The sequence below is a fragment of the Gambusia affinis genome, linkage group LG15 (genome assembly GCF_019740435.1).
Source record: "Gambusia affinis linkage group LG15, SWU_Gaff_1.0, whole genome shotgun sequence".
NCBI lineage: Eukaryota > Metazoa > Chordata > Actinopteri > Cyprinodontiformes > Poeciliidae > Gambusia > Gambusia affinis.
In genome coordinates this window covers 1,206,414-1,230,231 of record NC_057882.1, presented here as the reverse complement: position 1 = coordinate 1,230,231, position 23,818 = coordinate 1,206,414, and the positions used below count along the sequence as shown (strand labels likewise).

Here is a 23,818-nt window from a genome sequence, read left to right as displayed (position 1 = left end):
TGTGGATAGTGGGAGAGACAATCTTCACAAAGACTCCAGCAGATGTTCAAAACCAGGTGCTTCCTGCTGCAAACATCTGCATCACTCCACAGCCGAGGACAAGATTAAGTTAGCTGAGTTTGATAGAGTTGCTGGACTCAATCTTAAAAATCCTTTAATCTGGATGTCACCTCTTATTGGAAGTCTTCTGTGGACTTCTGTCATGTTGTCATGGATTTTCCTGATCCACATACAGAATCAGTGCAGGACACAGAAAAAAAAGATTTAAAGGAGTTTATTTACAATAAAATAAGAAAACATGCACAATGAAGGAAGGCTTCACAGTACATTCAGACATTCACCCATTCATTCAAACATTTTCATGCTGTTAATGGCAAGCTACTGGAGAGCTACTGGACAGCGAGGCACAGTTGCCTTGGAGTGGTCTGATGGATCAATGCCATGCACGGGCAGCACTGGGCCCTCTGGCCACCACCAGCAAGAGAGGTGAGGGAAGTTTCTTGCCCAAAGACACAACAATGGAGGCAGATGGAGCAGATGCTCTGTGATAACTGTTGCTGCTGTTACACAAATATGTTGAATGGTAATTGTTTTTCTGTTCATCCTTAAAATTAATGAATAGTTTAGATTTTCATTTTTTATAAAAACAATTTTCATTAGCCTGACTCTTTAAGGGTGCTGACTGAGAATAATTGCCAAAAATAATTTTATTCTGAAAATCCCCTGGGAAACAGACTCACTCCTTGCTTCTGCTTGCCACTCTGTCCTGCAGTAGCAGCAGGCAGTGCGGTAATACTGAAAGCTTGGAGGATAAGAACCCGACGTTCCCTCGGCCTCGTTCCTCTAAATGCCAACACCGGACACCGAGGGAGAACTCGGATAGCACGCCCGGACAGCGAGGCGGCAGGTCAGGACATTCAGCGGGAACATGGCGGCGGCGGCGACAACAACAACGACCTGCTCGGTCCCGTGGCGTCAATAAATCAAAAGGACCGCGCGGCATAACGGACGAGCATCTCTTAACCTGGGTCAGCGAAAAATAACACAACCTCTAATAGAATGATACTGATACTCATGATTTGTCTGTCTCCTTGTGTATTTAGATTTAATATCTAAAGCTTGTTTTACTGCATGTAAAAATTGTCCTAATTATTACCATATCACTGTTGCCTAGATATAATTTCTTATCCATCCTACTACCTCAGTAAATCCTTTACTGTGTCCTCGTCCGCAATTTAATTCACATCTTTGTAGATGAAATTGCCCACAAGAACCCTTCAATCTTGAAGTATGTCATATTTTGCATAGAAAAAATAGATGAAAGGAAATGACCTATTCTGAATGTATTATGAATCCCAATAATAAGATCGTATTTTCCTTTACCTCCAGGTTTGTAAAACATAATCTGAACAGTTAGCAGTTATCTGATTTGCTCACTTTTTTAATTTAATCTGACTATTCTGAATGGTGGTGAACTGCATCATCAGTATTGTTGACTACTTATATTTATACATTAATGCCCAGTTTTCACTCTCTGGAAAAAATGGGCATTAAGACTTCACATGCATTCTTGTAGATACTTCAGCAATCATAGTTCACATACTAAACTGAAATATTTTAGAGTAAACTTTATTGCATCATAAACGAGTGCTGGTTGTCAGGGATTTATGTCTCTTTCAGTGGTTTTCTCCTTTTCTCCTTTTGTTTCAACCACAGACCTGAATATATTTCATCCAGGCTTCTTCAGGAAAGCACCTACTTAAAGAAGTGAGATTCATATCAATAAACTGCAAACAGTAACTACATTTAAATATGTTTTTGAATTTACTGAAATTTATTCACGTTCTTGTGGGAAAAAAATAGCAGAGAAGACAATAAAAAAAAAAAATGTCCAAAAATACAGTCAGTTTTATTTTGTATTTAACATCATTAAATATTGTTGTTTCAAAATTTATCTAGACAACAATAAATCAAAATTCTCATCATAGTAAGACATTTTTCACAGTAAACGATGAACCATAAGATAAATACTATTGACTATTATCATCTTTCAAGTTTAGCTACAGACTCTCAATTAGATGTAGATTTAAACTAAGTCCTGGACCATTATAATAAGTGAATGGTCTTTTGTCTAAATCCTTCCATTGCCGTTCTTGCTGGATGTTTAAAGGTAAAGTTAATTTTATTTATATAGCACATTTTCTGCAACAAGGCAATACAAAATGCTTTACAGGAATTAAAAGTAAATACAAACAAAATAACAAACCAAAGGAAAGAGCAAAAGAAGAAAAATAATATAATGTTGATCTATAGTATGTAAACTAGGTGCTCCTGTTCAGGGTTGCTAAGAATCCTCTGGTCTAATTCCATTTATGGGTTGGAAGAACAGCAGTCTAAAAAGTAGACTAATAATGTTGATCCAAAGTATATAAATTAGATAAACTAGATTCTTCTATTCAGGGTTGGTAGATAAGTAAAAATAAGTATCCTATGGTCTAATTCCTTTTTTGGGTTGGGGGAATAAGAGTCAAACAAGTAGTTGCTAAGGTAGTTTTTCTGGTTTGGTTAAGTTCGTTCTTATCCTGATAACTATTGGGAGTAGTCCCTAACATTAATATGATCAGGCAGCATACTCATATACAGGTACTTCTCAAAATATTAGCATATTGTGATAAAGTTCATTATTTTCCATAATGCATAAACTGACAACCCGCCAGAACTGCACACGGTAAAATTCTCCACCGGGATCCAAAGCGCTCTTAGAACTACCGGAGGTTCAAACTCTGCTCATTCCTTTTTAGCTTACAGAAAATGCACCAAGCTGCCAAATAAACAAAAGCAAACTGACCAATAAGATTTGAGCTTTGGTGTGCTCTTTGACACCCGCAGACTCAGACGTGTGCTATGTACAAGATGTTTTGACACATAAGATCTTTTTTCTCGCCACAATTTTTTTAATTATAAAGAGGGTTCGGTAATAAAAATTTGAGAAATTATTATTATTTTTTTTTTACTTCAAGGAAAATCTTAAGGTAGGCAGAGTGGGTGCAGCTGTACAGCTGCAGGCGTCGGCTGCTCTCTGATAAAACCCTGCAGGCGTCTACGCAGTTCTGAATTTTAACTATAGAAAAGAGTTTTAGGCATAAAGCAATTTATTTTTAAAAATGTTTATAATTTACTTTTTTTTTAAAATCTAAGTACAAACAAATGTTATTAATTCAATGTAAAAAGATTAAATTAAATCATTTCTTTGGCAGTGCTCCCTAATGACAATGGCTATTTTTAGAACTTGCTCTGCGGTACTAAAAATCTGCTTTACAGTGTGCACGGTTTTGGGGGGGTCGCCGGTTTAGCTTTTTTTGTGGTTTTGCGAACTTAAAAGCTGACAGGTCACCTGTTGGCTTATACCAGCAGATGTCGAAATAAAAATGTCTCACATTTTTATTTCGGGCGACCGGGTCCCCTCGGACGACCGGGTGCCCGCGGGCACTGTGTTGGTGACCCCTGGTTTAGATATCGTCAAGGAGATTGGAAATATGCAGCCCTTCCAAGACATCACGGGAAAGCCAATTCAGATACAGGATGTCCTAGGTCGGGTAGATTATAAATTTCAATCTTTCCTAAAGTCTCTCCGATACAGCTCGGTCCCCAATTATCGAAATTAGTGTGGCCGTTCCACTGAGCTGAAACTAGCAACTTCTCCAAGATCGATTTGATTCTATTGGTGAGTTTTGGAGTCCTCAGCTGGGCTGCAAGTCTCAGCAAAACTCACATCCATCTTGCGTCTCTGTCCACACCAACAGTCTGAATGTTCACTAGTTTGGCCAAGTCCGACACAGATTTGTCAATAAGCCAGAAATCCTGTTAGGAAAAATCCAGGGGTAATCCCGCCGGGTGTGTTCCCACAGGACAAGAGGGCTCTACTGAGAAAAAGACAGGACAAAAACAGAGCAAGCAGGGCAGGCATGGGCAGGGAGGGAACAGAGGAAAAAGTGTCTGCCTTCACCGAGAGCAAGAAAGAAAAAATGGCATTAAACCATAATGCAAAACAAAGGTTTAGGGATATGTTGGTATCCATAATCCTTATTTTCATATAATAGATTGAACTGTGGGCTGAACTGTGTGTAGCACTATTGCCTTGCAGCAAGAAGGTTGATTCCCCACCCCCGGGTCTTTCTGCATGGAGTTTGTTCTCCCTGTGCATGAGTGGGTTCTCTCCGGGTACTCTGACTTCCTCCCACAGTCCCACAGAGAGGGACACAAATGTCTTTGCCCAAAATGTTAATTGTCACAGAGTGATGGAAACATAGAAGAGAAGAAATACTTAAATAGGGATTTGTTGCACCAGATATCACCATCACAAGGGTTTCTTTAAATATTCTGCTATCCTAAGTAAAACTTTAATTTACTGTTAGGAGGTTTAGAGATAGATATTCACCAATACCATTTTCTCAGCATAAATAGCCTTGTTATTTCCAATCCCCCCAAAACATTTGTATAACAAAACTGTTTTTTTGTGCTTTTTTCCATCTGCAGAGAAGATGAGGCAAGACCTGAAGGCTGCAGTGTGTTTCTAAGCAACAACAATACAGCGTTCGCTCAAATACACCATGGGCTACAAGGTAAAACCTTTGCCTCTTTGAACATTTAAAATAATCACACTAGTGTTTAAGATGAAGATGGTTTTCATTAATGGATTGTGTGAAAGCTTAGCTGGTTCAATGTGGATGAAGATCTGGCTGATTCACTGCAGTAGCAGATGCTACAGATGTCAGCTTGTTTCTTTGCTCTGCATACATGTGGTTGTATGAATCACTCAAGTTTAAATGGAAGAGTGCGGAAAATAGACAAATTATTTCATTTTATGTACAGTATGTTACAGAAGTCAAGAGGAGCTAAAGAATAGACCCTTTATTTTGTTTGCTTGCTTTATTATCAACAAGGAGAGAAGAGTGGAGAGGTACAGAATCTATTTTAGTAGAACTCTATTGGGAACCTTTCTCAGACATTGATGATTTGTGTCTCAGTCCTCTGGGTTTTAACAGCTCGGGAACAAGGCAGCATCCAAACACTTGATGCTTCCGCCTGTTGATAAGTTTATGGAAATTAAAGTGATATTTTCCAGCAGGACTTGGTACCTGGCCATACTGTCATGACAATGGTGTCAATGTGACTGGATGACCAGCAAATGGGTCTGACTTAAATCTAATAAAGACTTTATGGAGTATTGTTAATAGGAATAGGAGCAACACTAGAGCCAACAATTCTGCAATGATTCAGCCATTTCATATACTGTATTTTATTGGTCTTCAGCAATATTGTCATTTTCCAAGAAACTGATTTCTAACTTTTCTCCTGCTGTAAGCCACAATCAAAATTTTAAGTGGGGTTACACTGATAAATCAGCCTCAGTTTCCTTGACTTTGAGAACCCTATCTTATCCACTAATCTTATCTACCTCTGCAAAGGTCTGAAAGTCAGCCACAGTCTTCTTCTGCTCTGTTGTGAGAGAAGACTGAGAGACCCACCTACCAGGTCACATCTGCACATATACAGTTAACAGTCACGCCACTGTTGCTAACTTAGCAAATAAATATCATGTTGATTTAGTGGAAGACTGATTCTTCTAAATTGTACCACAGAAAGCGATTTCTATCTGTGGCAGTTGAATTGTACAGCTCCTCCCTTACTCTTTGACGACACTTAAATGTGTTTTTAAATTTTCTCTATGTCACATATTTGAATTATTATTTTTTACTTTACTCTTAATAATTTATGTCATGGTTGTCGTCTTATTATTTTTATATTCTATTCTTTTCACGGTTTTATTATGGCTTCAGCTGCAACATTCTGAATGTGATATTTAGTGACTTTTCAGAAAAAAAAAGTTGGTACTGTTAAAAATCAAAATTGATTTTTAACAAATTAATCAGGCTTTTAAAAATTGGCCAAAAAACTCTTATAATATGAAAAAATACAATTGAAACATATCACTGTTTGTAGCTAACCTATAGACATAAATATTTGTCTTAATACTTTATTTGCTGAAGCAAAAATCACAGTATCTGAAACTATCACAGTTTACTGTTTGAGTAATAAGCACATTCAGGAGAATAAGGCTACATTTGCAGAGCAATTTAGTGTAGATCATAGTTAAACGCATCATTTAACTACAATTTCAAGTAACAGTTGAAATATTTAACTTCATGAAATCCTGTGCTGGAAATGTTCACATATTAACCAGGTTCATTTAAATCATCCTGTATCCTGTTGAACTCCAGTTTCACAGTTTCATAGGGTGTAAAAAAAAAAAAAAGAAAGAAAGAAACGATGCGCAAAACTCTGAAACAGGAACGGAGCAATGGACTAAATGTGACTCAGGATCAGAGAATCTGGCAGTGAATAGTGAAAAATCAATATGAGTGGTAAATCAGGTGGAACACATGACGATTAAGTGGCGCAGCAGGTGAATGGCGTGATGATGAGTGAAGGTTACTGGTAGTGAGCGTCAATACAAACGATAAAATAAAACTAGCAACAGGAAAGAAACTAAAGAGGACATAACAATAAACCAAGAGAGGATAATACTAATCAAAGATTAGTTGTTTGTCCATTCGTTGCCTCCAGTTGCTACCAGTGCTGAGCGCTGGCTTTCTGCTCTGCCGTGCTGCCTGGTTGTTGGACTTTTGTGCTTTATTATATACAAGAAATCATCATTTTCTTACATCTACCTGGATCCTCAGCATCTGCCTCACCACCTCACACCGCACTTCATAACAATAACACTTTCAATCTGACTCATTAGGATTTCATTAAGAGCCTGCTTTGGTCTTTGAAATTTCTGTTCAGTAAAACTATTAATCTATAAATCAATAAAGTTTATAAAAATATATAATCCATGTTTTTGTCCCATATTTGTATGGCATTGAAAGGAATCTGGAATTTTTGTTTTTCCAATGAAAGCACTGGTTTGCACAGTAAATGCTGTGTGGGTGAAATTTTATGAATGATACTTTGATCTCTCATTGTCCTGAAGGCAGCACAGGGCTGCCCCACCAGAAGCTGACAGAAACACTGTAGAGAAGAAGTTCTAATTGTATAGTTGCAGTTCTACCCATGTTTTAATGTTGCAGAGCACTGTCTTTTTGAAAATAGTTTAAACTTTAAACTGGCATTGTTGTACATCTTTTATCTGGTCATTTTGAGAAAGATTTAACAACTAAAATGGCACAGAACAAGAATATGTTTTCCACTCTGATTGGCTGCTGTTAGGTCTACCAATTTTAAGTTGAATGTCAATTGTATTTTTTATAGATGCCTGTAAAAATAATTTCTAATCACATGGCTTTTTTGTTCTCTGGTAAATATTTTTTTATGATAAATACATAAATAACCATAAAAATCAAAACATCAACAATAGTGATAGTAGTATTAAGAATATAATACTATTCAGTCCAAAGTAGCCTACAAATTCTTTGATGGGGGTGGTGAGGGACCTAGATAATGGATAGGGGGCGCTGACCCAAAAAAGGTTGAGAAACACACCTTCAGCATGTTGTTCCTGTGTCCCATGGTTCCCTCCCTAATGGGCATTACTGGAGAGTCTCTATGGGGAGGTGTTGCTATAATAGTAGCCTGATTGTGTTTTCAATGAACAGTGTTCTGAATAGAAAACAATTAATCACGAGGCAGCTCAGTCAAAGACGAAACTAAGAGTGGCTAACCAAATCTATGTAGTATAGCCAAGAACCAACAGTGTTACCACGGAAACGGAGAATAGAGTTGATCAGCCAAGAGGAACAAGTCGAGTCTTTCTTGTTTTTAAATGCTGTCCACAACCCAGCAAGATTTCCTGTGAGACTTTAGAGACTTCACAGCATATAAACCATATTTTCCACTTTCAGAGAGACCCTTCACTGGAACAACATGCAAAAGAAACTTCTGAATACATTGCCATGGTGGTCTGTAAAAAACCTCTTTTTAAATTAGGTAGCCACGAGCAGACAAATAATGAGAGTTTTTACATGTTTTTACATGTTTATATGACACTGGATATAAACAATGTCATATAAACACTGTTTATATCCAGTGTTTGTTATTCTTTTACTATAAAAGTAAAAGAATATTTTACTTGCTGTATTTACAGCAAGTTGGAATATAACATAGAGCTATTACATCCCTATTAATTTGTCAGCCACAAAGGCACATGCAAAGTACCGAGCTATAATGAAATTGATGCATTAATTTTTATTTTTATTCTATATTTAGAAAACGGTATCAACATTATTTATTAAAAAATATGCATAACATTTTATTTTCCATCATATGATCATTAAATAGAATCTATTTGTTTACTCCGACTGTCAATCAAAATGAATCATTTCATCTTAAATTTCATATTTAAGCCGATTTTACATTTTTGACCATCAAATGTCACTATAGAGTATTGAGTTGAGAAGCTTTGAGTCATGAACTTTTTTGATACAAGCTTTAAATGCTTCAGAAAGCTTTGTTTCTGTTTGGGATTGTTTATTCTTTCCCTCGGCTCTTTTTCTCTTGCAGTTTATTAGGTTTTATTTAGTCTTAGAGTTTCTTTAGTATTAGAAGTACTTTCAGCTCACTGGCGTTTCTCCCCTTTGTATTTTCCAGGATATTTTCTTAGCTTCCTTGTGCCGCCTTCTCCCCGTCTTTCAGCTAGCTCCTGTGCCACAATTTGAAATTTTTAATGGTTATTCAAAACTGCAACATTCATTTTATTTATGTAATGGTTCAATTTTAGTTTTTTTTAAGTCTCTAAAGTCTTTTTAACCAATTTCTAGAACAATTGGAATTGGGAAAAAATATCTGAAACAAGAAATGTTGTCAGTTGGTGTTGATATTATTCAAATGTGATGTAAAAGAAATTTCTTTGTTGTTTTTATGGGCATATCCTTTATGAAAAATTCTCTTACAAAAAATGTAGTTTCTCTTCATACAATTTACTTTCTGTTAAGTGATATTTGTTGTTTAGATTCCCGGAGCAGCGATGGACAGGGTCAGCTTGCTGTGGCGTCTGAGGCGTCGCGCTCGCCGTGGAGCCATCTGCATGACCTTCTTCTGCATCTCCATGGCTCTTCTTTATGCCCTGTGTGCTGAAAACAGTGTGCCTGTCACAGACGCCATCTTTGGAGTGAGGGCACGTACCAGGGCTCAGCCTCGTACACACTCAGTCGTCAAGGTTTGTTGCCATTCTTTATTCTCGCTGATATTAAAGCTCCATGTCTCCATGGAATATAATAAAAACTCTGAGGAAAAACTTACAAATAATCAAGTATTTTTGGATAAACTACCTTTATTTGCTTGAAGTTTGTCCTCATTACTGTGACCTGCTCAGGTGCTGCGAGGCGGAGCAAAATCAATCTACGCAGACCCTCAGAAGCACCCGGGTATAATTGCAGGTGACCCTCATCGCCCAATCCCTGTCTTGTCTTCATCCAACCACACCAACGAGGACTGGGAGTCTCCTCCGAAACGAGCAGCAAAAATGAAAGAGTCCTCAGGTTTTTTCTCTCACCTGCTGCCAGGCCCTTTCACACGGGCACTGGAGACTCTATTTGTAGGCCGCCGTAAAGGAGAGCTAAGCGGCAAATCGGGCGACTCTGAATTCTTTGGTTCTAAAGGGATTTTAGGGGATGTGTGGAATGACGAGATGTCCAGCAGCATGCTGGGAAACAGGCTGAAGAAGGTGGTGCAGAACTATCAGGTGAGTTAATGCTGCCTCTACACTTATCAGATGAACTTATTTCTTTGCGATTGCTTGCAATAATTTGTGGATGTTCTACCAGGCGATGAATAAATACGGCGTAAAGGTGTCCGGACCTGGTGGCACCTCCAACCGGCCAAAACTAAGCGGCAGGGAGCTGCTCTGCCAGCTCAAGGAGAAGGTAGAGGTCACCACTTTGACTTCTGATCATCAGCCTTTCCCTGCATTGGCCTGGGCTCCCCTGCTGCTACCCTCACAACAGCTGACCTCTGACCTCGGGCCATACAAAAGCTGTGCAGTGGTGTCGTCTGCAGGGTCGCTTCGTAACTCCGGACTAGGCAAGGAGATTGGTGAGCTGTCTCATTGTAACAACAAATTGAAAATTCTAACCTGAAATTAGGATTACCAACGTGTCTTCCAGGCAGCAGCTGAACCGGGTGCTCCACTGTTGAAAGAAGAAAGAACCCAATTCATTTAAAACTATTGAATCAAAAAATTACACAGAGTTCTGGTCCATTTCCTAAGGCTTGAATATTCAGACCTCTAAAGCCTACTGAGAAAAATGTCTACATTATGTCCAGTATATACATTGACATGGTTTCCAGTTGGTCTCTGTTGGGGTTTTTAAAGCATGTTTTTATTTTTTTTCTTGTTTGATGAACTGTTGTGTCAAAGTTAAAAGCACCCTGCCCAAACAGTTCCACTCAGATGAACAAAGTTTGTGTTGCAGAGCAACTCAGAAACCACCAAGGATTGATTCTGAAATAGAAACTACATGATTGCCATTGTTGCAGCTTTCATTAAAATGAATTTAGAACGGGATTGTTATGCTAAACCTACTTTAAGGTGTATATTATGTTATATTATTCATCAAAAACATACCCAGAGTGTTGATTTGATTCTTTCATGCATGTTTTAGGAATCCTCGAATTTCATTTGCAATAACTCAGAAGAATCTCTAATACAAGTTATATTATTGTTTAGAAAATATAAGTTATTTTGAAATACTGCTTATGTGCTTAGACAACAAATTTAGAGTTGGTAAACTTTGAAAAACTAAAATATCTAATGTTTACATTGTGGCCCTTGGTTACCAGAAAATACTGTCATCTCTTAGCAACTGCTTAACAACAAGTATTGTTATTGTTCAAAAAACATAAGATTTCTTCTGCACTTTTGAAATACTACGTATCTTATAATACTTAAGAATCGTCACTTTGGTGAATTTTACAGAAAAGTTAGTTAGTTTTGTTTTTTTTATCATTGATGGTAGATATACTATAAAACAGTAATTGAACATAAAAGTAAAAATCTGATTTATGCTTCGTGACAGCATATTACCAGAAAAAGAAAAAAACGCTCATTTCTTAGCACCAAATTCATAAGTAATATTATTGTTTATAAAATATAAGTTATTTTTAAATATTGCTTATATGCTTACAAAACAAATTTAGAGTTGGTAAACTTTGAAAAACTAAAATATGTAATGTTTACATTGTGGCCCTTGGTTACCAGAAAATGCTGTCATCTCTTAGCAACAGCTTAACAACAGATATTGTTATTGTTCAAAAAACATAAGGTTTCCTCTGCTCTTTTAAAATACTACTCATCTCATTCTACTTAAGAATTGTCAAGTTGGTGAATTTTGGAGAAAAGTGAACATGTTTTATTTACCATTAATGGTACACAGACATTGAACACAAAAGTAAAAATCTGATTTATACTTTGTGGCAGTTTACCAGAAAAAGAAAAAAACGCTCATTTCTTAGCACCAAATTAATTAGTAATATTATTGTTTATAGAATATAAGTTATTTTTAAATGCTGCTTATATACTTAGACAACAGATTTAGAGTTGGTAAACATTGAAAAACTAAAATATCTAATGTTTACATTGTGGCCCTTGGTTACCAGAAATCGCTGTCATCTCTTAGCAACAGCTTAACAACAAATATTGTTATTGTTCAAAGAACATAAGATTTCCTCTGCTCTTTTAAAATACTACTCATCTCATTCTACTTAAGAATTGTCAAGTTGGTGAATTTTGGAGAAAAGTGAAAATGTTTTTTATACCATTAATGGTACACAGAAATTGAATACAAAAGTAAAAATCTGATTTATGCTTCGTGACAGCTTATTACCAGAAAAAGAAAAAAACGCTCATTTCTTAGCACCAAATTAATAAGTAATATTATTGTTTATACAATATAAGTTCTTTTTAAATACTGCTTATATGCTTAGACAAAAAATTTAGAATTGGTAAACTTTGCAAAATTAATTTGGTTAATTTAATTTATGAGTTTCACTTATGGACTATAATAATAAAAAGTTCCAGTATTTGTCACCTGGATAACAAATTGTGTTTAATGCATTGGCAATGTTATATGTTACTTTAGTTATGTAGCATATAAATGTAGCATATGTAGTATATAAAGTGGAACTATTTACTCGAGCAAAACCACTCCCCTAGCTTAGCTCGAGGTTATCCACCAGCGCATTTATATGTAACCCGTGAGACAAAAAGTCACGTTCTTTTCCTTAACACCGAGTTGAATCCTTTATTTAAATATACTATGTTGGAGTAAAGACACAACAACCTGAATATTTACAACTCTCTTGTTGATGCACTGACATTACTTACATATTGTCTTTCAACCACTTTGAAAAGCTTTTCTTCGTCTCTCCAACATCTTTATCCTTCCCCCTCTTCAGTTTTGTGTTTTGTGCCCCAGAGTTTTTTCTGCGCCCCATCTTTAGCTCCCTGTTGTTGAGGCATTACCACAAATTTAAAAGAAAAAAAACTTGCCTCAGCGCTACCTGTATGGGAGGGAAGAGCGGCTGGCAGGAGGGGAGGAAACAGTACTTAAAATGCTGACTAGAAAAAAAATCCCCCTCATCGTTTTTTGCGCCCCCTCTAGTGCAGCGCCCCTAGGCGTTGCATACACTGCATAGCCACCTTTTGCTCCACTGTCCGAACCAGCAACATAAATGTTTGCTCAGACAAAATGGCTACATGTTGACTCTTTCTGAAGAATCACAAGACATTGTGTGACATGAAACCACATTGTGGTTCCTGTTTTTGCTATATCTGAATACAAAATTAATGTGTTGCATCACTAACTCCTGAAGTTTACTTCCTCTGAAACTGTCTGTTGTGATTAAACCCCAGACACTCATGACGCGGTACTACGGTTCAACGCCGCTCCCACCAGCGGCTTTGAGAATGATGTTGGCTCCAAAACAACTGTCCGTCTCATTAACTCACAGGTAAGCCTCCAAATGGTGGCCGGTACATGAAAGATGTGCCCATGTTTACTACTTCATTACTTTCAATTATAGTAAATCTGCGGCTGAACGTATTCACACTCGGTGCAAAAACTGGTCATAGCCAAAATATTTATCCAGACATGTTTCAGCCTTTGTATCTTCAGTTTCAGATTAGATGCAGACTGAATGCAAAGAATTTTTGTTGCCTACATTGAGTCATGAGGCAAGGTGACGCTGTAAAAGATTCCACCTATCCATTGATTCATTTATTGTGATAAATTTCTTAAAAGAATTTAGTTGTTATTGTAACGATAAATTCCAATTGACGTTCAAAACACCCCAAAACTGTCTGGATTGTTACTGTACTATTTTATTGACTTCTTGTTCGATGAGTATTAATAGATTTAAAAATATGTGTGCAATTTAGTTACACAGATCACATTTCTTTATATGACTGATGCCCTAAAGAATTGTATTACAAATGGTTGTTTTTCAAGAGCAGTATTTATTTGGGGAGATATTAATACTCTGACATATAGTCACAGCCAAAAAGAAGTAATAAAATCCCTATTTTCCAAAAATTTTATCTGCAAAAACAGAAATATTGCCCCATTGTTCCTCTTTCTGTATGTTGGTCACAGAAGACCTCAGATAATATTACAACTCATAAATCTGACTGGTTCCTATAGGAGCATTCAGATACTTCCTCTGTTTACTTGATCAGCATAAGAGCACAAAATTTTAACCTAATACAGCATAAATGAGCTGCTGTTGTTTTTTTAAAACGTTTGGACTTTTGGGTTTGAAGAGACTCGTGTAGGTGTTTGGTTTGTGGGCGTTAAACTGCAGAGAGGATCTCGCCTTGAGTATTTTTAGCTGACACAAGAAAAAGCTTAGGTGCATGAATCCTCTCAAACAGTAAAACTTTATGGTTACAGTGAAACAGCTGCAAGTTTTACTTTACATATAATCACATATGGGTTATGGGCTTGTGCATGCGTGTAAATATTTGCATTTCCTGTTTTGTTCACTAAAGCACAAAAACATTTTGTTTTCCCCAAGTCTTTAATATTTATTTTTCCATCACAGAAAATCAAATTTTTTCATACAAAGAGATTATAGTAAATAGAAACAGATTTCTTTGCATCTGATGATTTAAATAAAGAGGAACTCAAAATTAAATTCATATTTATTTTTGTCACACAGCTTAAACCTTTTGTCAAGTTACAACCAAACTTAAAGGTGTTATATGTTATATGGCACAATGTTTGACAATCATGACCCACAGTTTGTGCTGAGTGTTTATTTTTGCCAACTTTTTATTTGTGAAAGGACAGAAATGGCAATTGCACAACAAAAATAATTATCACATTGTGATAATTACGCAAATAACTTTTTTTTTAAATCTGAGTACTCATGAAATAAACTTGCATAAAGCAAAAAAAAAAACTTAGCCGAGAGAGATTGCAAGCTATATAAAAGAAAATGCATATTGTACTCCTTACTGGGTGAAAAAGGAACAAAGAAAAAATACATACAAACAGCACGGACAAGACATTGTCTAATCATCCAGTTCCTTCTTATAAGCCTCAGTATTTAGAGATAAAGAAGAAACTCACTTCACTCTCAAAGGAGTGGGAAGAAGACTTGTTTATTACTATTTCTTTAAATCTGACTTCGTTGCCCTTCGACATAAAAAATATTCATGGCTTTCTGTTGATCTATGAAATATATATCAATTAAATAATTTACTGTACCTATGGAGTTGCAACAAGAACCAATGTCAGCGTTCAGGTTAACAATGTTATGAAATCTTAAAACACTAAATTAGCCAGTTTAATAAAAATATTTTATTCCTGATTCATCCCTCACTTTTTAATGTCTATTTGATTTCACAATTGTTTTCACTGTAGCATGTGGACATCTTTATCATTTGTATTTTTTTAACTGGAAAGAGGTGAATCTTTTCTTACTGTATTGGAGGTCTCGGTGTAGTTTGTAGTACCATCTTGAACATGCTGATATTACTCATTTAGGTGAAGTTTGTTTGCACTTTGCACAAACCTATTTATTTTAAAACTTATTTATTTTATTTATTTCATAAATAAATTTTATAAATAAAATAAATAAACTTATTTTATTTATAAGTCAAAATACGTTCACTTATTTTGTGGTAGAAAAAGCCTCTGCCCTCAGCAGGAAGTGAAGAGGATTTTAGCAAAGTTTGTGTCTTCCAGGTGATGGCATCTGATGACCATCGCTTCCTGTCCAGTTCTCTGTACAGCTCAGGTGTTCTGGTGGCCTGGGACCCTGCCCCTTTTTCTTCCAACCTCAGTCAGGTGATTTAAAAAAAAAAAAGTTTTGTCAGTTTTCTCTTCATTCTCCTTTTCATTTAACCCTTATTGACATCCGGCCTGTAGTTGTTTCCTCTGGCAGTTTTACTTTTTATTATTTGTTTATTTCATGATTAACAGTTTAAATTAACATGTTACATGCTGACACGAAGAAAAGTTTTGAATAAGAAGGAGTGGTTTGAATAAGAAAATCTGGCAGAATCTGTCTAAACTTTTCTCCATGTACTGTTCCTCCCTCCTGCAGTGGTACAACCACACAGATTATCCCATCTTCAATCAGTATCAGAGATATAGGAGGCTTCACCCGCAGCAGCCCTTCTACATCCTGCATCCTCGCTTTGAGTGGCAGCTGTGGCAGCGGATTCAGGACAACATGGCTGAACCTATACAGAAGAACCCACCCTCCTCTGGTCTGCTTGGTATGGGAACCACCAGCTGTCTTGCCATTTCCTGCTTATGTTCTGTCCACTTTGATTCTGACATGTTAGATAAAAATAACTTCCTCATCACAAATAAATGTGGTATGAAACCTCAACATGCAAACAGAATCTCTAGCTCTAAAAGTGACCATTTTTGAGAGTCTAAGTCTGGGCTAATGACCATTTCGATATAATACTGGAGTCTATTTAGTTTCATTTCTTGCGGTTTCTGTGAGGGCACAAGCAAGGTCAGGAATCATAATAGTAACAAAACAATCTTTTCAGTTCTAGTTCAGTTGTGATGGGTCAGTGATTACCAATGAAACTAATGAAAAGAGCACAACTAATGGACTTGGTGTCTAGAGGAGCATTGCGTCCAACTTCTGTAAAGTGGTTTGTTGGGATGTGTAGTCAGAACCAAGAATGGTGGCATTATCATGTAATGCACCTCAGTTGAACAGTCCTCATTAGTAATTTTACAACTGTCATTGTTTACATCTGGTCTGGCTTCTTCTGGTGCAGAACTATGATCCATGTCTCATGGGGTGAAAAGATCAGAATTGAGTCTGAGTTGCATTTGAGCAAAAAGAAAAAATCTGATTTCGGTCACATTTGCTTGCATTATAAACATTTTCTCTATTGGCTTGAGATCTGGGAAAGTTGGAAGTCAAATCAGCACCACAGTGACTAGCATTTCATCCCTCACAAACATCTTGGTCACCTAAGCCCTCGTGACCCTTTCTTAGGCCATTTTTGATGTACATTTTCTCAAGTTCCAAGAGAAATCTCCTTTTGTCTGTGCAGGCACCATCCTGATGATGTCACTGTGTGAGGTGGTGCACGTCTACGAGTTTCTGCCGTCTCGCCGGAAGACGCCACTCTGTCACTACTATCAGCGTTTCTATGATGCCGCCTGCACATTCGGGGCTTACCACCCACTGCTGTACGAGAAGAACCTGGTCAAGCGCATGAACCAGGGCTCCAATCGGGACATCTACAACCACGGGCGCGTCACGCTGCCTGGGTTCAGTGCCATGAATTGCACAGCAGAAGCGGTGCAGGAGCACTGAGTGAAACGTGCATGACAAGTGAGGATGGACGCATGTCAACCTCATATTTGCTGCTTTTCTTTATGTTGATATTAAATGACGATCACACAGAAAACACTGGTGTAAGATGATAAAATCTAGCACTAGCATTTATATGTAAGTAATCTGTTCCAAACTAAGAATCAAAACCTAAACCTCTGCACATTCCTTACTGCTGTTTTACAAAATTTGAGAATCCTTTATAGTACTAAGAAACATTAGCTAAACATATAGAGATATCAAATTATTTTAAAAAGTACCTGCAAATTCTTTCACTCTAAAATCAGGATTTTTGTCTGTAAAGAAATTGGACACTGTGTCCTAAAAACTAAAATGATATACCATGTAATAAGTCCATTTTTATGGAGAACATAAAACCTACCTCCAAAGCAAAGGGTCGTGAATAACAAAAATCAAACTTGATCCTCTAAGCTCAACCTGATTTAGTTTCTACTTTTTAAATGGTAACTACATTTGGTCCAGTTTTTGACTAACCTGGGTTAAAACATTCTCAGAAATTAGCAAGTTAGTCTTCACTTGACTAATTGTCGTTTTAAGCCAGATGTTCGTTTCCTGTAACTACCTGACCCTCTTTTCTTTGAAGTTGCTTATTTTCCACAAGCATGAACCTTAATGGAAAATAGATCAATTTAGGATAAAATTGAAATATGACTTGTCTCCTAAACAAAATGCTACACACAAATATAAACTTCCAAGTTCTGTTCATACCTATAAAATTATATTAGTTTTATCTGACCTTTCCGATTTCTTCTGTGTCAGCTGCTTTTGTTTAAAACAAAAGGACTAATTTTTGTTTTTCGGTTAATTTGAGCATTTCTGAAGTTAAAAAAGGCAAAGTGTCAACTGTAACGTAAAAGCAAACTCAGCCAGAACCCAAAACGCAGCCAAGACAAGATGATGAGTCACCAAAAGTTTATTTACAAAAATAATGGTGTAGAAGCGTGTGGTCACAACGGTGGGTCAGGGATGGGGGATCCACAGGGGTCAGGCGTCCAGCCGGGGAGCTCAGAGGACAACCAGAAGACAGGGACAAAATCCACCATCCAGAAGCTGAGTCGAGAAACGGTCCAGGGTCATGCATGGGAGGTTCTTACGCAATGAAAATCCTGTAACCAGAAGGCAGGAGGCAGGGTCAGAGGCAGGCAGGGTTCAGCAACAAGACTTCCAACAGCAAAAGGATTAGGCAAAGATCTGTGGTCAAAAACAGGCAGGATCAGAAAATCAGAAAACTCTGTGGAACATGAGACAAAGCTTGAAAGCTGTGACAGCGGCAACAGATGATCTCACACTGAGCTGGTGAAGAGCAGCTGTTTAAATAGGGACCAGCTCAGTGCAGGTGAGGGCAAAGAGCAATCAGCCCAATCAAGGACTGAAATCATGACAGTCAACATCTGACTGGGTGCCATCACTCGGCTCAGTTTACAGCTAATTTTACACATGTACATGTAACTTTCTTGAGCTTTATTATTGTTTCATTGCTCATTTATCTCTTGGGCATTATTGTTTGGGGAGTTTAACTGCCCTTCTTGCCAAGGCTCAGGGAGTCCCACTGTCCAAGTGACGGAATAAAAATGTAGAATGTGGCCTGTTAACTGACTGCAAATAAAAGTTCATTATCTCTGAAAAACACTGAAAAATTCTATTGCCCTCAGAATAGAAGTTAGTGTTGCTTTGATTTATTTATTTATTTTTTCCATGCATGTTTGAGAAATCATTGAATCTCCCTTGGCAACTATTCAGCTGTGCAAAATGGTTGGGTGGGCTGAGGAAGAGGTTCCTCTTCAGAGCTGCAATTTTCCAGCTCCCATCTCAGAGAAGCCCTCCCCTTTGACTCCTACATTCAGCTCCTTCAGACCAGCCAGCAGCAACTTTAAAGCACTTAGTGGAACTTCACATCAGCTGAGCTCATTATACAAACTACTTCTTAGTGCAATGCCTGTAAAAATGCTGTTAAAGGCTTGATAGAGAAGAAGGGTTCCTTCTTCCTGAAGCCGGCGTGTCACAGCAGGAGTTTGGAGAGAGAGAGAGAGGCCCAATTTCAAGGCGTTAAATTACAAAGTCAAATTAATTTTAAATTATATTTGATACATATAACATTGTTATAATGAATGAACTAAAGTCAATAATTACTCAAATGTGCTACAAAATAACCATGTGTGGCTAGGAAACACAATACTGCCTCTTTAAGAGCATGTAGAAAAATTGCCAATTGCCGTTTTGCAGATATATTCAGCAACGTAAATCCGAATAACCAATGTAAAGCAGAATAACCGATGTAAATTACACATTTTTAGGGGATGTGGTGAATCATTGTTCAATTGGAAAAGGTAAAAATAACTTAGTATTAAAAATACTTCATTTAAAAAAAAAAAAAAGGTAAACAACTGAAACTAATTTAACAAAAGCTAAGTTTGAGTCTAGTTGGATTCTTAATGGTTTTGTTTTTAAAGCAGTTTTAAGTATTGTTGGCATACAATCTCCAAAAAATCCATTTGAAAAATACCTATGGAACTCAGCAAGATGCTTCTGTTTTTCGAATCCCAGACTGTCAATGGTACGATCTGTCAATGGTACGATTTGGAGGGGATACCATAGCATTTATATTGGACAGTGAGACAATTATGTTTTGCATTAAAAAACTAACTTCAGACTTTCAACCAGCATTATCGACTTGGTGCACAACTCAGATGAGTGTGTGTTCCTGCCCAGCTAAGAGGACTAAACCAGGAGGAAGTGCAGAGCATACACATGTCTGCTTTCTGAAGTAAATCCACAGTATTCACACTGCTCTATCCAGTGCTACCATCTAATGATTGGTAAAAGACCAAACTTAAGTTATACTAAAATAGCATCTTTATCTGCGTCATGGTAGCATCCAGAACATATAGCAGCTATACCCAAAAATAACTTACTACGCAAATCTCTTGTGGCATCCATCTCTTTGTTTCTTGGGATACATTTGTTGTCTAAACATGGAGTATGAGATTGTGAGTCTGGTTAGGAAGAAAGACTTCAGCACCATGCATGTTTATAAGCATTTAAAATGTACCAGTTTTACAGTCCTGTAACAAACTGCTTGCCCTTATTCTTTTTAAGTATTCTTGCACCCTATGGAGCTAGAAGAACAGGGAGGAAAGTGTCTGATTCTTGGCTATGCAAAGAAAAAGGGAGTTTAAGTTTCAAAAAGGGTTGTTTTACAGAAAATGCCTGAATTTCATTTATGAATGATTCTTTTAGGCCTTAGTGTATACAAGGTGTATTACATTGATGGTATAAAAAAATTAAGTTAAAAGCCAAACGATGGCACACAAGATTTTGTTTAATGCCGAATAGAATTTTGGATGTTTGCAGATGTACAGGCTTCCTGCTTACTTTCTTTAAGCTTACTACAACCATAGTAAGTTTAGCTTTTCATAAAAATTGGATTAGTATTTTATACATTCTTTAAGATCATTTTAGCCAGTAAGCCAGCACTGATTGGCGCAACAAATTGTGTCCTTAAGGTCACAATTTCCTAATTTGTAAGCTTATTAGACCGCCTAGAGATGAAGCTGCAATGAAGATAAATGTGTGTAAATGTGAAAGTTTCCACTCCTGTAGTGATAGAACAGTGAAGTGTCACATTTGCAGCACAGGAACTAAGGTCTAAAAACGTCTGACCCTTAACTTCAGACCAGTTTAGACTGGTCGCATTATATTCTTACCTTTCTGTCTCTGAGAGGCATTCCTAAGTATTTAGCAAATCTGCTGTTTACATTTTTTTGTGCATGTGTGAGCATTCATAGCATACCTCTGCTTTAGTTTGTAGAAATCACAATAACTATTGCAGCTTTTCGCTGGGAACTAAAATTTCTGTTAACCTGGCTATGTTTTACTGTGAACAGCCACCCAGTTGTACTTTCACCTTCTGTGCATGTGGAATGTGTAAAACGTTTCTCGGAGGTTGTTTTTTTTACAAGGAAAAGCATGTTACAGCATGGCAGCTTATGCAGCTCTTTTTTTTTTTTCTTGTTGCCATGAAAACTGACAGTAAGAACCTGCACAGAGCTCCTTGAACTTTAAACAGCATGTCTACTTAACTGGACTGCAAAGTGAGGCTCAAACTCAAGGCAAACACACAATTGTTCTGAGAAAGTAGCCATTTTCTTCTGGCTACTTTTTAGGATATTTTTATCCTAAAAATACATCTTTACACATCTCACATCAAAAGTCATTTTGTATTTCAGTTTTACACTGAAATACAAAATGACTGAGTTTCTCACTGGAGTCCTTGAAACCCACCCCCCAATACTTTCACCAGTATCTGACTGGTAAATTTTTTGAAGCGTCTCATAGTGTGCACCACTGATGATTCTTTTGTTACTTAGTAGAAACAAGATGGTGGGTCGACCACCATATTGTGAATGGAAACCAATAAAAGTATGGCTGGAAATGGTCTTCCTTTAATAAAGAGTCCATCATTATTGGACTAAGGAGATTAAAAGTAGTAGTGGTAAAGATATGTTAAGTCTGGCTGATATTTCATTTCTTTCCTGTATAATATTAAACAGATTAACTTTGTGCTACTAATTCACAGTATCATAGCAGACCACGCAGCTGGCCCTAACCTTATTTAGAACTTTTCATGCTGTTGTGCAAACATGAACATAGGACCCCCATTGCTGATGTACCATCTTTTATATTCAGACCCTGTAGCACAGTGGTTCCTGACAGGTTAGGTTAAGAACATTTCATTTAATACTATATCTGTTAAAATGAAAAAATAAGTTAAATTAGACAGAAATTATATTTATCATTGATCACATTTGCACTGTGGTTCCTTTGTTTATTTTACCTACTTAATGTTGATTGAATCAACAGTCTGGGTCTCTTCCTTAAAATTCGGGTATCACCAGTGTAGCATGTATAAATTTAATAAATAACTTTAATTAAATGTTTGGTCTATAAATGGTTTCCAAATGCAAAAGAATAGCATGCAATTAGAGTGCATACCGTTAACCTCAGAAGTTTATAACTGGACCTGGGAATTATAATTGTCTTCTTCAGTTACAAATGAAAGACCTGGGAGATTTTGCTAAGAATTATACAATACATTTTCTTGTGTTTTTCCCATTTAACCTATGTAGAAACATGTTTATCTGTAGATCATCAAAAGTGCAAATACTACTATGTTGAATATAAGCAGTCAACTTCGCTGGTGATTAACCTTCAACTGTCCAAGTTAGTAGTATGACTTTACAGAGCGCTCAAGTTGATCTTTTTTCTGTATTTATAACTTGGAATTTGGAAATACCAACCTTTGAGTCCAACTGGAATGCACTATTAATTGTAGCAGAAGCTGCCTCCCCAGTGAACTCTGCCTAGCCATGTAGCTGCTACTGCAGTCTGATTGACATGCTGCATTGTTGTTGGTTTATAAAACTACTGATTTCTGCAACAAAATGTTACGTTTAAAAAAAACTATGTAGTTTTTTTCATGAACTATCAGCTAAGAGAATGCTGGCTTAAATTTTTGTGTTATTTTTGTTTTTACCCAATACATAGATCTTTTTGTTGGTAAAATTAAAAACATTTCCTATGCAGTTGCACTAATGTCTTTAGTTAACATGTGTCAGAAGATTTTGTTGTTTCAACTAACCGATGTACATTCATTTCTACTCTGACTTTATACTTTGAGATTCTGAGAGGCTTGGTTGGACATATTTAAGTGTTTTTTATGTGTTTTTCCTCTTCTGTGTCCTCTTGCTACCAAGTTGCAAAGTAAAATATAAAATACAATTGATTTATGTTTAGCATTGAAGAACATTGTCACAAACATTTTTTAACCTCATTTTGCTGTTTTTGATGACAGATCTGCAAAAAGTAGTTTCCGGCACCTGATTCTGTTCTTTTTTTTTTTTCTGAAGTGTAAATATAGACTGCTTGAAATCAAAGCCTGAGTTCAGTTGTACATTTTTACTAGATTGTAATTATCAATGCATTTGCATAGTTCTCCCTCAGCAGGCCAGAATATCATTAATACCAGTCAAGGAAAAAATTCAACTCACCTGCTGACGGATATAGATCAAGAATTTCTATGAGAATCTTGCTGCTTCAAGCTTTGTGTGCAAAGAAGCCAAATGCTGACCACAGCCCATTTCTTTAGGCTCTGAGGCATGACAGATGGACATGGATCAAATGGGTGAGTATCCAGCATCTTTCAACAAAACTGAAGCTGGAAAGGAAAGAGGCAACAAGGTCATCAATGATTATTCATAGTGTAAGCAGTGTCTTCTGCAAAGATAATTTTCACTTCTGTGATGGTCCAGCAGAGATTTATGAGCAACTTATGCTGTCTAAGTATCTTAATGACAACCTAAGAGAATATTTTGGAACTTTTTGGACGTTTTTTAATTAGATTTTCATATTTACCATTTTATGCACTCATGCCACAAGAGGGCATCAGTGATTCCATGACTGGTTCACATCTAGACCAAATAGGGCTGTTTCTTGGAGCTGGGTTTTTTATTTTTTTTTATTTTTTTATTTTTTTTAGCATGAAGCCATTTTTTGTATAAACAGTGTTAGTAACAGAACTTACACCTGCCTGAAAAGGTTTGCTTTTAAACTCGAGAACACTCACAACTGCTTTGAGCTCTAAATATGTTTTTTTCTCCAACACCTGGAGGACTTCTGCCAACCAAAGCCAAACTAAAGGTGCTGCAGAAAAAGAGAAGCAAGCAAAAGATAAATTTAGCTGAAATAGAAAAATGTGCTAAACATTCTTAAAGCATACTACCAGAATCTAGAAAAGAGGGGAGTGAAAATACAGGTGCACAGAGAAAGGGGCGAAATCAGATTTAGTTTTAATGTTGAAAAACAGAACATTTAACAAGAAAAAATATTTCACATTTTCTTTTTTACAGCACAGGAAGGAAAGGAAGGAAGT

General features: G+C 36.8%; 1 protein-coding gene and 2 long non-coding RNA genes across 6 annotated transcripts; 1 reads left to right on the top strand and 2 right to left on the bottom strand.

Annotated features, from left to right (window-relative positions):
* The first annotated feature begins 724 nt into the window (after positions 1-724).
* st6gal1 (ST6 beta-galactosamide alpha-2,6-sialyltranferase 1) lies at positions 725-22,823 on the top strand. 4 transcript variants are annotated; one of them, XM_044141598.1, is made up of 9 exons: positions 725-1,028; positions 4,537-4,622; positions 9,011-9,217; positions 9,374-9,742; positions 9,825-10,092; positions 12,911-13,008; positions 15,246-15,347; positions 15,607-15,781; positions 16,586-22,823. In XM_044141598.1, exons 2-9 carry the CDS (start codon positions 4,611-4,613, stop codon positions 16,849-16,851), a joined length of 1,497 nt encoding a protein of 498 aa, XP_043997533.1. In that variant the 5' UTR covers positions 725-1,028; positions 4,537-4,610; the 3' UTR covers positions 16,852-22,823. The 4 variants fall into 4 exon arrangements, with proteins under 4 accessions (XP_043997533.1, XP_043997536.1, XP_043997534.1 ...); XM_044141601.1 differs by lacking the exons at positions 725-1,028; positions 4,537-4,622 and adding an exon at positions 7,449-7,854; XM_044141599.1 differs by lacking the exons at positions 725-1,028; positions 4,537-4,622 and adding an exon at positions 7,861-7,961.
* Positions 9,985-10,758, bottom strand: LOC122845363. The gene is made up of 3 exons (XR_006373018.1): positions 10,625-10,758; positions 10,149-10,187; positions 9,985-10,076 (listed from the first exon to the last, which is right to left on the bottom strand). It is a non-coding gene; the product is annotated as an uncharacterized LOC122845363 (long non-coding RNA).
* On the bottom strand, positions 17,788-23,313 carry LOC122845364. Its single transcript, XR_006373019.1, has 2 exons — positions 22,938-23,313; positions 17,788-17,996 (listed from the first exon to the last, which is right to left on the bottom strand). It is a non-coding gene; the product is annotated as an uncharacterized LOC122845364 (long non-coding RNA).
* Positions 23,314-23,818: the final 505 nt, after the last annotated feature.

Excerpts from the sequence above, each read along its gene's own strand:
- st6gal1 (XM_044141598.1), top strand. Across the intron at positions 9,218-9,373 it reads GTACACACTCAGTCGTCAAG|GTGCTGCGAGGCGGAGCAAA; the intron begins GTTTGTTGCCAT and ends TGACCTGCTCAG. Across the intron at positions 9,743-9,824 it reads AGGTGGTGCAGAACTATCAG|GCGATGAATAAATACGGCGT; the intron begins GTGAGTTAATGC and ends ATGTTCTACCAG.